Source organism: Mus caroli, unplaced genomic scaffold (assembly GCF_978045245.1).
Source record: "Mus caroli unplaced genomic scaffold, Mus_caroli_1 scaffold_2, whole genome shotgun sequence".
In the NCBI taxonomy this organism is placed as follows: domain Eukaryota; kingdom Metazoa; phylum Chordata; class Mammalia; order Rodentia; family Muridae; genus Mus; species Mus caroli.
In genome coordinates, this window is record NW_028227257.1 from 7,065,481 (window position 1) to 7,081,321 (window position 15,841).

At 48.8% G+C, this 15,841-nt stretch overlaps 1 protein-coding gene across 1 annotated transcript in view; it reads right to left on the bottom strand.

Annotated features, from left to right (window-relative positions):
* Cass4 (Cas scaffold protein family member 4) overlaps nt 1-15,594 on the bottom strand; it is a 39,986-nt gene extending 24,392 nt beyond the window's left edge. Inside the window, exon 1 of the mRNA XM_029469096.2 lies at nt 15,340-15,594. Coding sequence (XP_029324956.1) covers nt 15,340-15,375 — 36 coding nt within the window. The 5' untranslated portion in view covers nt 15,376-15,594. The remainder of the gene's footprint in view (nt 1-15,339) is intronic.
* Nucleotides 15,595-15,841: the final 247 nt, after the last annotated feature.

The following is a 15,841-nucleotide window of genomic DNA, read 5'->3' on the forward strand; positions in this document are numbered from 1 at the left end:
CCATCCATCCACACATTTATCCATCCTTTGCCCACCCATCCATTCATACTTCATCCATCATTCATCCACCCATCTACCCATCCATTCATCCATTCATCCACCCATCCATCCACCCACCCACCCACCCACCCATCCATTTATCTATCCATCCACTCACTCACCAGGACACAAATATGAATGTGCCCCTGCGAGGAGCTCTCTAAAGGCACCATAGTAAACATGACAGTTCCTGATCTATATAATGGACTTTCTTATGAATAAGGCTTGTTTCTATTCAACCTCCACAGAGTGAACATTGAGTCCACAGAAGAAGACAAGAGGCTTTTTGAGTGGGACAGAAAAGACAATATGGGAAATTTTAAGAAGCCATGTCTGCTGTGGGGAAGCTGTGGTAGGAGGGGACTTAGGGAAAGTTTCCTGGGACAGTGACTATCTGGGGGTGAGGACTTAGTCAGAGGGAAGGTGTTGAGAGGGGCCTGTCAGCAGAGGAGGAGAGATGTGGGAAACCCCAGGCAAGGGTGTGAGGGTAAGTGAATGGAGGAGTCACAGGCGCTGGAAAACAAGCAGCTGTGTGGCCTTACACAGTCGCCAGGACTCTGATTTCTGACATGGCTAATTGTTGAGGTTTGGTCTTTTGTTGCATACTGTAACGTTAAGTGCAGGGGCGGGGAGGGGGGCAAGCCTTCTTGGTCTCAGAGACAAAAGATTTTGTATGTAGATCCAAGTGACCTATTCATAAATAAAGATGCTAACACCCAATAGCTGGGCAAAAGAGACATAGGTGGGGTTTAGGATTTGGGGCTTTTGGGAGATGGGAGTGAGGGGTGGGGGGTGGGATGAGAACCACGGAGGGAGAAGAAGGTTAGGCAAGTCATGAAAATGTGGCCCTGAGGGTTGGCCAGTAGGAGTTAAGAGCAGCCCAGATAAAACATAGAAGTAATAACTTGGGGTTATCAATAGAAAACTAAATTTTAATAGCATAGAGGGTAGATATCTGCCCAGCTCTTGTGCTGTTTAAGGCTTATTGTAAATAATAAGAGTTGTGTGTCTTTTATCTGGGAACCAAATGACCAAAGGCGGGGAAGAAATCCCGAAATGGGATTAAAAATTTAAGCAATGGCTATTATTTGTAGTCTGTGGAAAGTGGACTTGTGGAGTTCAAGGCGAATGGGCTGCTGGAGGCCACAAATGGGTGGAGCCTGGGCTGCTGGAAGCCACAAATAGGTGTAGCCTACTTTCCCGTGGCTGCAGGAAAGGTGCAGAAGTGCTGGGTCCCCTGGAAGAGGGCTTCACAGAGGCAGGGGGCTCATGCTGGGGAAGCTGACAGGGCCACAGCATCCTACCTCCAGCAAGAGAAGTGCAACAGTAGCCTGCCCTAGCTCTAAGCAGGACCAGCAGCAACCACAGCTCCATCCCAGCATCTGTGTTTTCCCTGTGCCTAAGCCGGAATCTGCTCTGCAGGCTGGATGGGCACAGTTCCCACATGAGAGGAGCCAGTCCCTCAGCTGCACCTTTGATTTTAATTTTTCCTGTTTATGGAACAGGGAAAAATGCAAAAAGCTAAGTGTCAGACCTGGAGGGGTCTGGATGTTTGCTTGGTTAGCTTCATTCTAAAAGTTCTGGGGCACTTCTGAGCAGGGGAGCTTTAGGGACTTCTGTACCCAAGGTCACCCAGCAGAGACAGTGCCTCGGGGTTCACTCAGATCTGGGCTCATCACCTTGGGCTGTCATTGTCCCATCTCCATAGTCTGTTCCCTCAGCTTAAGTCGAATTTGCTAAATGAGTTCAAATCTCAAATGAACTGGTTTAAGAATGGCATAGGCTGGGGTGCGACTCTCTGGCAGAAGCTGTCTGGTGCCTGCAAGCCTGGGCTGCAGCTTGGCACTGAAGCAACACTGAAGCACAGAGATGCCAGGTAGGGTCTGGGCAGGAAATCACTCTGTGGGTACAGCAGCTATGACACATGTGGGTGAGGTGTTGGCTGTGGCATGCACAGGCTGGCTTTAAAGAGTCACCTTGCTCTCTGGCTGACCAAGCCAGAGAGAAGGAAAAACTGAGAGAAGTAGCAGACTGTGGAGATCGCCCAGCAGGTAGTGATGCTTGCCAAACAAGCCTGGTGACCTAAGTTTGATCCCCAGAGCTCATACAAAAGTGGAAGAAGGGAGCTGACACTACAGAATCCTTCTGACCTCCATATGCATACACACATATCATATACATCACGCATACACACACACATCATATACATCATGTATAGGCACATATACATCACACACCATATACATCACACATGCACACATCATCTATATCTGCATACACACACATCATATACATCATCCACACACACCATATACATCACACATGCATGCACACATCATATACATCATGCATGCACACATTATATAGATCATGCATACAGATACACATTATATATCACACATACACACATCATATACATCACACATGCACACATCATATACATCATGCATGTACATACATCATATATATCATGCACACACTCACACACACACATCATATACATCATGCACACACACATCATATATGTCATGCATACAGATACACATATATATCATGCACATACATCATATACATCACACACATTTACACACAGTAATAATAATTATTATAATAATAATAATAATGAATAAGAAGACAATAGCACCAAGGGGATCAAAGGAAGCAGTTAGCAGTACCTCGCATCCACGGCTGGGTTTAAAAGTCTCACCCTGCTTCTCTTGGAAGGTGAAAGTCCACAGCCACTGGGTGTGAGCACCTGTGCCCAAGGCAGTATTCCAGAAGTCCCTGAGTGTCCAGCTATTTTGGACCCTTCTCTTTTTCTTTCCTTCCTCTTTCCACATCAGGGGTCAATGAGCTTGATGCTGTCCAACCCTGCTTCCTGCTCCTTTTATCTTTCACAAACTTCCCTGTCCCCAACCAAACTCCTCTGCATCTAAAATAAACAAGTTTGCAGCTGGGGACAAGCAATGGCTTCCACTGAAGCCAGGGACATAGGTGGCAGACTCTGTGGGGTGGAAGGGCCAGCAGGGCAGGGTGGCCTTGGACCTCTCTGAACTATAGTTTTGACCCGCAGCCACGCTGAACACTGCAGCCTTCCGGCCTTACAGTGTCTGTGGCTCATTTTCAAGAATTCTTAGTTTTAGGGAAGGTGAAAGACTCACTTCCTTTCTGAGGCCCACAGAAGGATGGTTACATGGAAACTACACTTAAAAAGAAAATACACTACAGGGCTGGAGAGATGGTTCAGCAGTTAAGAGCAATGGCTGCTCTTCCAGAGGTCCACAGGTTGAATCCCCAGCACCCACGTGGTGGCTCCCTCACATTGGTAACTCCAGTACCAAGGGATCCAGCACCCTCCTCTGACTTCCATGGGCACTGGGCACATATGTGGTACACACACACATACACAGGCAAAACACACAGACACAGACATATAGACAATGATACACAGACACACACACACACACACACACACACACACTAAGAAAGCAACACTGGCCAATGAGACGGCTCAGTGGGTGGCAGTGCTTTCTGTGCAAGCCTGGGGATGCTAGTTTGAGCCCTGAAACCAACACAAGGGAGAGAACCCACTCTACAGAGTTGCTGTCTGCCCTCCACACCCAAACCATGGCAGAAATGCACCACCTAACACCACATACACACCCTAACAATAAATAAAAGTGTAAAAGAACACATAGACCGTGCATGTGGGAAGTCAGTGGATATGTGAGACATGGAGGAGGCCTCCCACAGAGCCTGCTATATATCTTTTATTTTAAATTTTATTTACATGGGAATTTTGCCTCCATGTATGTCTGTAGGAGGGTGTGATATACCCTGGAGCTGGAATTATAGACAGTTGTAGAACTGCCACATGGGTGGTGGGATTTGAACCTGGGTCCTTTGGAAAAGAACTAGCCAGTGCCTCGTAACCACTGAGCCATCTCTCCAGCCCCAAACTCCACAGCTTTATGAGGAAGCTAAGCTGGAGGACAGTCTGTATTGTCTGGATGCAGAGCTCAGCTAGGAATGACCAAAGCTGAGCAGATGGTCTTCCTATCCACTGGACTGAGAATCCTCACTTTCCATCGTTTAAAACAAAACAAAGTACATTATGTTTAGAAAAAAAAGAAAGAAAAGTTTCCAAGAGCAAGATAAAAAACCCCCTGACCACCTCTAAGCTCCCCACCCACACTCTCTGAAAAGGGAAGGAGGGGGAGGCCCCGGAGGAAGAAGCGGAGTGTCTGGGTGACACTCTCCTGGGGTGCCACTTCTGATGTGAGGTGACAGACATCCAGACACAGGACATGATGGTCAGGTGCTCCGAGAAGCTGTAGCACCAAGATCCTGTGAAACTCACCAAACCACACAGCCTTTTTCCGACTGCTGGGTGTTTTTCTAACAGCATTTGCCTGTAATTTACCAGCAAGGGAGAGAAAGTCTTGCCATGTTCGTGGAAGTCAGACATCCTCCTCAGAGTCCCCAAAGGCACGCCACCTTAGTTTTTTTGAGTTAGGCTCTCTCACGGAATGTGGAGCTCACAGAAGCAACTAGACTGGCCAGCCAGCAAGCCCTAAGAATCCTCCTGTCTCTGCCCCCTCAACCCCTTACCCCAGTGCTGGGATTATAGATTCGGGTTGGCTGTTTAGTGGATCAGGGGATCTGAACGCTGTTCTGCTGGCCTGGCGATCTCATTACCACTGAGCTGCTGCTTCGACCCCTAAGAGCCACTGGATTTTGAGACTGTTTGCTCCAGAGGCCCAAGGACAGGCTCATAGTGAAGGCGCACAGAGAAGACAGGAGACCCTAACCTGCTAAAGTCAACAGAATACAGTTGCAGATGCGCGGATATTCAAGTCCTTAACTCTGGAGGAGACTCCCAGCTCAGGCAAGTCGGGGAAGGGTGGATGAGTCTTTAAGTAACCAAGGAGGCTGCCCCACCCCTCCCCCACAACCAGATGCATGGTGCTCTGGGTCCTGTGCACAAAGATCCAGCAGGGGAGGTGGCTCAGCTTGCAGGAGGGTCTGCCACAGTGGGGCACAGTGACATTCGTGTGACACCATCGAATGGAGTCACGTGCCCACTTTCTTCACCCATCATGAAGTCATATGCCCACCATGAAGCCACTTTTTAACTGTCACTTTCCCCTTAGAATCTTTCCACAGCTTTATTTCCACTAAAGTAAAATTCCATGAGTTACAGGGAGCCGAGTCATTGAAAGTAGCAAAAAGGCTTCCTGTTTCATACCCAGAACTTGCCCTCAGAATCGAACCATACCCAGCTATTCCACGTGGTAATGCTGCCCACCCCGCTCCTAGACAGCTTCTCTCCATCCCGAATTCCATCAGCAAGGGGATTTGAGATGTTTAAATGAGGTAGCGATCAAGTGACTTCTTGCAGCATCCTAGGTGTAGAGACTGGAGAGGCTGCAGACCCTGCTGTGCTCTCAAAAACAGTGCAAAGTAGCTGGAGGCGGAAGAAGAACAGCTGTGGGGTGGGGTGGGGTGGGGGGTAAGCTGGAGATTCCAGACAGTCTCTAGAGTGTGCAGAAAGTGACCTGGTGCCACTTATCTGAAAGGCTGCTACTGGGTCCCTCCCTCCCTGGTTTCTTTTTATGCAATGTGACATTTAAGTCCTCAAAAAACTGGGCCATATGTCACCTTTTTGGTTTGTCTTTGCCCTCAGGCCCTTGTTAGGCAGCCTAGAGGCTAGCCTGGTGCTTGCTCTGTAGCCCAGGCTGGCTCTACGCTTGTAGCAATTCTCGTTCTTTCAGCCCAAGATTCTGGATGTTCACACACTTTCCCAGATACACAGAAAGGAGCTTTAAAATAAAATATAGACTCTCTACTTTTGTTTCCAAGCCTGTTTCCCCAAGGTCTCATTCTTTTGGAAACTATGATTACCCTTCCTGGAGCAGTCAGGAAAGGGCATCAGACAAGAGGGTCGTTCACCTTCATCTCGGTCCTCTATGGACACAGAGGCCTCCTCATGAGGCAAGACCCCTCACTCTCTGCAGAGCCTTAGTGCAGAGGAGGTGTGCCTGAGGGGGCTCTCCAGCCCCTGCTCTGGCCTGTCTCTCTGGACAGAAACCAAAGCTTCGGAGGGGTCTGGGCACAGCTTCCCACGGACCTTCCCTGCATTTCCTGCACTTCCTTTGGATGCAGACAGCCATGGTGGTCACCTTATCCAGAGGCACCAGGGACAAAGAAGGGAATGAAGCCAGCGGACACGATGATGAGGCCGCGTTGATGAGGAAAGGGAAAACCTGATCGCTGGTGGTATAAGTTCAGACTTAAGGTAACATCTGCAGGGTGGGAGGGAATGCCAAATCCATCTGGTGGCCATTTCTTCCGGCTGGCTCGAATGGAAAAGCCACGCATGTACAGTGTCTTTTACAATTGTAGAAGGCAGTGCCTTCTACGAGGAAGAGGCTGTGGCCATAGAAACATTCCAAAACCACCACTAGAAATGAAACATTTTCTTCCCTAAAACCTGATCACTGGGTTCCCAGTGGGGATGGGTCTTGCCCACTCCCTGGAACAAGCTTCTATTTATCTGTCGTGTGTGTGTGTGTGTGTGTGTGTGTGTGTGTGTGTGTGTAGAAACAGGTACTCAGGGCTCCTGGTCTAAGCTCAGGGTTTGTTGTCATTGTTTGAGGCATGGTCTTACTGTGTAGCCCCGACTGGCCTACTCTGAAGCACATCCCAACCTTGTGCTCGTTTTGGTGGCAATCCTCCTGCCTCAGACTCATACATGTTGGAAATCACCATGCCCATGAATGCTTCCTCACAGGCCATGGAGTGAGCATGGAGTGACTCATTCTCTGTGCTGTGGCCTAAGAGAAACCCAGGCGGGAGTAGAGCTACAGAGCCCCACCCCTCCCCACTGCTCCTCCACAGACATCACCACCCCCACTCTGTGCTTGATGTGTAATGATAATTGCTGGGATCTGGGGGTGGGAGTGATGATACACACCTTTGATCCTAGCACTTAGGAGACAGAGGCAGGTGGATCTCTGTGAGTCCCAGGCCAGCCTGGTCTACAGAGTGAGTCCACGACAGCCAGGGCTCTGTTATACAGAGAACCCCCCCCCCAAAACCCCTTCTCAAAAAAACCAAAAAACCAAAAGTACAGACTTAGTTTCCCCCTGAAGTATATTAATGAAATGTAAATTATATGTACTTTACAAAGGTATGTCAAGTCCTACTTGTGTGCTGAACCTAAAAGCCATCTGGCCTACCAGAGACATAGGTGAGGGACCTTACTATGGCTGCTCTTCTGCTAGCATGCACTCACTCATGCCTGGTAACTGGGTTCAATACAGATCAACTCAGCCCAGGCTAAAGGGTGGCTCATACCACCGGTCTGGTCCTTGCTAGTCATTTTTTCAGTGGCTTTTGATCTCTTACCCTGGGAAGCATCCACAGGAAAAGAGAGTAGCCCAGAGATGTGAGACTTTAGCGACCGGCTTGGGTTTTTATGTCTCTTTCAGCTGAGGTGAGCCTAAATTCTGAACCTGGGGCAAACATTCCACACAGTACTTTGTTCTCATTAACCAGGTGGCAGGCACCTCATCTCTGGGTGTAGAGACCCTGTGTTTCCTTCTCCACTTCTGTCCCCCTACAAGAAGCAGAAAACAGAGAAACCCTGTCTCGAAAAACCAAAAAAAAAAAAAAAAAAAAAAAAAAAGCAGACAAGCAGCCTGGCCGATAGTTACCTGTGCAAACGACCAACACCACTCCTGAGCCAGGGAGAGAGAGGGCTCTGTGTGGAAAGGCACCTGCCATCAAACCTGATGACTTGCGTTCAACCTTCAGGACCTACGTGGCACAAGGCAAGACCGATTCCTGGAAATTGTCCTCTGAACTCCATTCGTGTGGGCCGTGGTGCACACACGCGTGCACGCGTGCACGCGTACACACACACACACACACACACACACACACACACACACACACGGACCCTTCCAGTAAAAATTTAACGGAAATGAAGAGCACAACAGTTTGCATTTTGCCCCCCTGTGAGCCCACAGAGGAAGGCTCTCTGAGTGTCAGGAGCAGCTTGGGGCTGTAGCTGCTCCTGTGGGAGGCTTGGAGCCAAAGCTGCTGTCCAGGCACAGAACACACCTAGGCTCCAATGTGCTGAGCTCACAGCAAAACTCTGGGCTGAGTACATGGCTCATGAGTAAGAAAAAACAAACAAAGAAACTATAGTTCCCCTTTTTGCAACTCATGTTGGAGAGTAGCCTCCTCCTCAGAGGCAGCTTTCTTAGCAGCCTCCACCTTCCTCCTTTTCTGAGTGATTTCCCCTCTGAGCCGCTGTCATTTCCCCCCTTACTCACCGCTGCTCAAGATGACTGCACTGCATTTCCACGGCCGCTTCCCTATTTCTCTCCATTCTGCCAGCCTGTGATCATTTTCTTTTGAACTTTATGACGCTAGCCCATGTCTCAAGCGCCACAATTGTGGTCTTTTCCTATTTCTCTCTTTCTTTTTCTTTTCTTTTCTTTTCTTTTCTTTTCTTTTCTTTTCTTTTCTTTTCTCTTTCTTTCCTTCTTTTTTTCTTTCTTTCTAAATAAAATGTCTTCTATAGGAAATAAGATGTGCGGAGAAGGGCCTTTATTCAACAAGAGAACAGACAGCGAGTGAGCGAGTGGTAGATTTTATAAGCGAATGAGAACTGTCAATGAAATAATGAGAGAGATGGTTTGGTGGTGCACACCTTTAGCCCCAGTACTCAGGAGGCAAATGCTGGCCTGTCTCCTAGCTCAAGCTCTGCTTGGTCTACACAGCAAGTTCCAAGCCAGCCAGGGATCCACAGGGAGAGCCTGGCTCTGAATAAATAAATACACACATAGTGAGGATGAACGGACACTTGTTCCTTTGTGGCACTTAGAACAGCACCTGCCACACAGTAGGCGCTCGCTCGCTCAGTGTGCATAGAATGAATGAAGGGCCACCCTCGGTATGTATGGAATGAACACTCGGTATGTATGGAATGAATGAATGGTATGTATGGAATAAATGAATGAAGGGCCACTTGTCTCCTGCTCGTGCCCGCAACAGCAACCCCTCCCCCTGCCCACTAAGTTCAGAGAAAATGCACTCCTCTCTAGGACAATAGGCACCGGATGCTTTTATCCAGAGCGGAAGTGAAAACCCTTGGCCTTGAGTTTTCTAGCTCATCTCTAGGCTTCTGTTCTTCCTCACTCCGTTTCTGTTGCATAGCAACCCAAGTAATGTTTTCAAACATCCATCACAGGGTGTCATCGGCTCGCCCGCCCGCTGGATGTAGGTGAGTAGTTTCCTTTCTTACATTGAAGTCCTGACACAGCAGATGAGGCTCCTTACTCCGCTGACCCCTCCCCCACCCGGCCTCTTCTCCAGACAGTCCCTCCATTTGTTTACCGTGGCCTCTCCTGGGACTCAGTCCCCATGCAGGGCCTTGCACATGCTCTTTCCCTTGCCTGGCACTGCATCTCCACGGTGACTCTCTGCGTCCATCCCCTGTCAGGTCACCTTGCTACACCTGAAGTCACTATGTCCATTTACCATCTGTTGCTCTGATCCAACTATAGTATCAGCCCAGGCCTCACACGCCAGAACTCCTACAACCCAGAGCCTCCATGTGGGGTGAAAGGGTAAACAATGAAGGCACTTGCTTAGGTGTTCTTGTCGGGTCCTGTGCTTGCACAATTTCACTTCACGGGGTGATAGAGGGACCGACCATCGCTGGCAAACTCAGAGGGAAGGTCCTTGTGACCCTGACTTTAAACTTAACAATTCAAATTTTAAAGTGACCACAGGAGGAGGGGCCACTTCTCAAGAATCCAGGTCAAGTGGTGTTCAGGCTAGAGAGCTGAGAGTGCAGGGTGACCTCTGTTCCCAGATACCTGACGACTAAGAACTAGGAAGTGCTGCCCCTGTCTTTGCGGTGTGACTGTGTTGCAAGGGTTGTGTCTGCTTCTCTGTAACTGCCTGTTCACACATGACAGGAGGCATTTACTTAGTACCTGCTGTATACACACACTGCTGGAAGTACCTTTAGCACTGTAAGCAAGTCAAATGTTGTGTCATATTGTATCCCCTGCACCCCCCCCCCAATGTCTTTCCAGAGAGAAACACACCAGCCATGAACCAAGCAAGCCCAGACAATGTCTAGTCCTGTTGTGTAAAGACAAGATGGGCGAGAAAATGATGGGAGTTTGTGGGGTAGTGGGGGATCTGGGGTAGAGGCTCAGAGAGGCGTCTAGATCCAAGGTGGGGCTGATGAGGGGGGAACCCATGTGATAGGTTGCAAGATAGGAGAAGAGAGAGGAGCCTTGAAGACTGTTTTCATACTAAGTCTTTGCTCCGACTTCTTGAGAGTGGAGAGGGAGAGGGGGCTGCTGCCTCTGAGACGGGAATCCCTGATGTTCAGAAGGTAGGTGTTTCTAAAGGTAAATTCAGGGCCCATCACTTTGGGTAAGATTGTAACAATGTGCTGAGAAGCCCTTTTGGAGACCCGTGAGCACACAGCAGTCTTTGCAGATAGGGAAGACAGCATCTCATGTAGCTCACACTGGCTTTGAACTTCTGATCCTCTTGTCTCTCCTTCCCTAGCTCTGAGATCACAGGCTGCGCCCTATGCTGCCCAGACAATAAGACAGCATTAAAGACATCAAGAAGTCAAAATAAAAACTCATATCTAATAAACTACTGATTTCCCTTTCTTCCTCCTTTGAAGCAGGCTCTTCTCTGAGGCAGATGCTGGTCTCAAACACAAGATCCCCCTGCCTCTAACTTCCAAGTGCACAATGGCAGCTCCTTCTGTCCTTTAGAACAAGTTTCTAGCGCTTCTTCAAGCAGCTTATTATCTGTCTGTCCATCCATCTGTCTATGTATTTATTGTATGTGTGTATTTGTGTGTGCACATGCATGGGCATGCACCACAGCACACATGTGGACCTCAGAGGACAACTCACAGGAGTCAATGCTCTCCTTTGTCCTGCACGTCCTGGGATCCCTGTATGTCCGTCCTGGGATCTAACTCGGGTCGACAGGCTTGGTGGCAAGCACCTTCTACCTGCTAAGCCATTTTTAGCACTTCCTCAGCGGAGGTCAGCCAGCCAGTAGGCCAGTGAAGGAGATGACAGGCTCATTGCAGGGCTGTGCACATGACTTCCCTCTGCTGGGTCTGTTAAATGCTGAAGTCACCAACATTTCCTATTGCTAATATCACACATAATTTTAAGTGTTCCCCCTTGTTTTATAAAAACAACCAGGCAGCCACAGCAGGAGCAAAAGCACAGCTTGTTTACCGCTAGAGGACAAATCTGAACTTGGCATCCAGGTGGGTAAGTGGCCTTGGATGGTAGTGAAGGGCTTTGAAGTTAAATGCACCAAAGAAGAGGACTGCATCTGGAGGATACCATCCTGAGTGAGGTAACCCAATCACAAAATAACTCACATGATATGCACTCACTGATAAGTGGATATTAGCCCAGAAACTTAAGAATATTCAAGATACAATTTGCAAAACACATGAAACTCAAGAAGAAGGAAGACCAAAGTGTGGATACTTTGCTCCTTCTTAGAATGGGGAACAAAATACCCATGGAAGGAGTTACAGAGACAAAGTCTGGAGCTGAGACGGAAGGAAGGACCATCCGGAGACTGCCCCGCCCAGGGATACATCCCATATACAACCACCAAACCCAGACACTATTGCATATGCTAGAAAGATTTTACTGACAGGACCCTGACATAGTTCTCTCTTGTGAGTCTATGCCAGTGCCTGGCAAATACAGAAGGGGATGCTCACAGTCATCTATTGGATGGAACACAGGGCTCCTAATGAAGGAGCTAGAGAAAATACCCAAGGAGCTAAAGGGGTCTGCAACCCTATAGGAGGAACAACAATATGAACTAACCAGTACCCCCCAGAGTGTCTCTAGTTGCATATGTAGCAGAGGATGGTGTAGTCAGCCATCAATGGGAGGAGAGGCCCTTGGTATTGCGAAGATCATATGCCCCAGTACAGGGGAATGCCAGGGCCAGGAAGCAGGAGTGGGTGGGTTGTGGAGCAGGGCAGGGGGAGGGTATAGAGGGCTTTGGGGATAGCATTTGAAATGTCAATGAAGAAAATATCTAATAAAAATAATAAAAAATGCCTTTAAAAAGAAAAGAAGAAAAAGAGAACTGCTTCCCTGTATAGCCTGCTCACACACGGTGCTCCTGCTTAGGAAGCAGATGAAGGTGGCAAAATAGCTCAGTGATGAAAGGCTCCCGCTACCAAGGCTCATGTCTCAAGTTCAATCCCTGGGACCCACATGGTGGAAGGAGAGAACTGATTCCGGCAAGCTGTCCTCCTTTGACTACACACATGCCATGACATTCACCTCCATCTTCCAGACATGTACACACACGTGAAATAAATATAATGTCATTTAAAAAAAACAAAACAGTGAGACACCAAATTAATGAGGGCAGTTGATTAACAAATCAACCGGCAGATCAACTGTGTCAGTGCAATCTAATGCATAGTGCTGACTATATCACACTGTATGCTGACTATATTATACATGACATGCTGACTAATGATTGTATTCTATTACATGCTGATTACATTGTAAACAGTACAAGCCCAGAAGCCCCTGCACTGCTCCTGCTCACTTATGTGAGAAAATAACTCACCAAACAGAGTGCGGCGAGCATACCTTCCATTCCAGCACTGTAGAGGCAGATAGATCTCCAAGAGTTCGAGGCCAGCCTGGGCTAACTAGTGAGACCCAGGAAGGGGAGGGAAGAAATACATCCACACAGACACTCAAGAAATGGAGTGAATAATCAGGTGGAGGCTCCTCTGGCCTGGGAGATGAAGACTGGGCCCCCACTCAGGGAGGGGTCCCCCCAGGCACCACCTTACTGGAAAGGGGTGTCTTGCATGAGCTGAGATTGGAGCACCAGATCTGGATGGTATTGGTGAGGTCAGAAAGAGTCCGTATTTTAAAGAGTCTTAGAAACAGAGCGCAGCACAACAGACAGGACCTGGGCCCTGCCAAGTGAGGAGCAGCACCTGGCTTTTCGTTTGTTTCTCGAGGCAGGGTCTATGTGGCTCAAGCTGGCCTTGAAGTGGCAGCGACAACCCCCACACCCCAACCCCTGCCTCCAGCCTCCCTGGAGCTGAAAGTCCAAGCTGCACTCCTCTTCCTCCCCCTCACCCCCCCACATGAGCTGGCTCTTTGTTGATGCAGTTCACTGACCCCATGGCTACGGTAAGACCACAGTAAGCGGGGGAGTCAGATGTCGTCTTCCTGCTCTGCTTAGGCAGGGCCGCTGATTGCCCATGGGGGTTGGGCGGTTTCCTCATATGCAAGATGAGGCTGAGAAGAACACCTGTCTCATGGGAAGGCTGCAAACGGAGTCCACACACTAAGGGAGTGAGGACTTGTTGGGTGCTCCATGGAGCACCTGGTGCACACACAGTGAGTGACGGTTAGTTATTGGGACTTGCATCAAACAGACAAGCGGGCTGCGCATCATTGCCCGGATGTACATACGTATGCGCTTACAGATTGTACTGTGACATATAAAATGTGCAGAAATGAGTGGTGCATAAGTAAAACCAAGTTTCAGATCTTAAAAGCATCTCAGCAGAAACAAAACAAACAGAGCCGACAAAGTCGTGAGAGAAGAATAGGAAATGGGTTATTCCAGATTAAGGACAAGACCTGGCAAAAAGTACCGGTGTGTGTGTGTGACCTTGAGATGAAGCCTGAACTGGACAAACAGACCCATGCATCACAGCCAAAAAGGTTGGCAAGGATGTTTTTGGAGACTGTTCTGAAGTTCAAATGGGCTCATAAAATCAATGTGCAGGTAAGAAACACACAGGGACGAAGGATGTCCTGCTGTTGATGGCCCTGGCTGAGGATGCCTTGAATTCCCCATCATCTTGGATTACAGACCTGTGTCGCCCATGCTGGGGACAAAACCCGGGCCTTTGTGCCTGTGAGACAAGCGCTCTACCAACGGAACAACATCCCAAGCCCAGGAGGGAGGAGTACAGGGCTAGCTATTTATTATCATGCAGCTGAACAGCAATAGTGAGCAGAGCTGTAGCATCTGTTGATGTACAGACAGAGGCCGTATGCCGGATAGACTGCCCGGAACTGCGGGGAACTGCGGGGATGCCTTTCGATGAAAGATTTACTGGGGCTGGATCAACTACTCATTTCCCCAGCGCTTTGTGGGGCAAGATTCTCCACTCAGATATTTACAAGTCATCTAAACAAGGAGTCGCCACAGACCCCAGCCCTGGATCCCACACCCAACACTTGTTACTATCACAATGACAAGCAACATTTAATTCCCGCAAGCAGCCTCCCATTTAGCAACTGTTTCATGGCTCTTTTGTATCTAGCATTCTATCACATTTTGAAAGAATAGGACGGGACAGAAAAGCATTGACTGTGAGCTTCCCTTTCCTTGTGATCTCTCCTCCTTCTCCCTGCGCCCCCGCATACAGTATGGGTGTGTGAAACCCAAAGGTTGATGTCACAATGTCCTTCTCCATCACCCACCCACTTTATTTTGTGTGTGTGTGTGTGTGTGTGTGTGTGTGTGGAGTTGGATTGCTTGTCTTAGGGAGGCTGGCCAGAGAACTACAGGGACCTTGCTGTCACCTCCTTGCCGTCTCTGGGGTTGCAGGTCCATGCTTTCATGCCTGTTTTTTTATGTGGGTACTGGGTACTGAATTCAGGTCCTTATGCCTGTATTGCAAGTACCATCGTCACATCTCAAGCTCCAGTGCCCTTCTTGGGTTAGCAGTGTGCCATGCTATACACATGCTACAGGACCGTCTCTTGGTTCCTGGCCCAGACTTGCAGTTTGTACCAGAGTTCCAGTCCCCAGCGCTCAAAGGAACACGAAGGCAGTTCATGGGCGTCCTTATTGGACTTAGCAAGAGTAGAGCCAAGGTCTAAGCTCTCTCTGTTCAAGAGAAGTGAGTCCCCCAAGCCAGTCAGAATCCTTGAGAGCCACACTAAGCACCTTCAGGATGCAGAGAAAGAGAATGTTTAAGAAGTGTGCTGAGTGGTGAAGAGACACACAGTGGGGGCTTGGGCTGTCTGCCTCCTGCTGATTTCACCCCATCATTTCCAGTCATCTTGAAACCAACAACTGGTAAAGAGCAAAGCTTTCTCATTCCAAACCTGCCTGCCACTAATAACCTACCCTTCGTGTTCATTAGAGACCCAACGATAAAAGCAGTTGAGTCAACTGTTGCTCTCATGCACACAGCCCCAGTCAGTCACTCACCTTGGGCGCAGCCTCTCTGATGCTGGTGCCTCTCATGGCTGTGATGTGAGCAGGGTCCTCGGAGTTCTGCCCCTGATATGTCTGGTTCCAGGGGCCGATGATGCAATCTCACTGCATGCTGCTGGCTGGTTCCCAGGAGCTGGATTCTATGGAACTGTTTGCCAACACATGGAAACAGTCGAGAAGATTCTTTCAAGTAATGAGAGTCAAATGAAAGGAGCAGGGGAGGCGGGGCCAGAGCTTCAGGCCACACTCAACGCCTCCATGCCTGCTGTCCCACTTCATCGGTAAGTGGAGGCTGACACTCCTTTGCTGTGTGAAACCACAAAAGAAGAAGGAGGAAAAAAAAAACCCACCCTTCTGCTTTACAAGGTGAAGTTCCTACTTTGAGCAGCCCAGCGTAGGATCACACCGCATTCTTGTCCCTTGAAGACTAATGGAACAATTCCCACCCAGCGAGGCAATACATTTCCATGATGAAGCAAAGTGACTGGACTTCCGC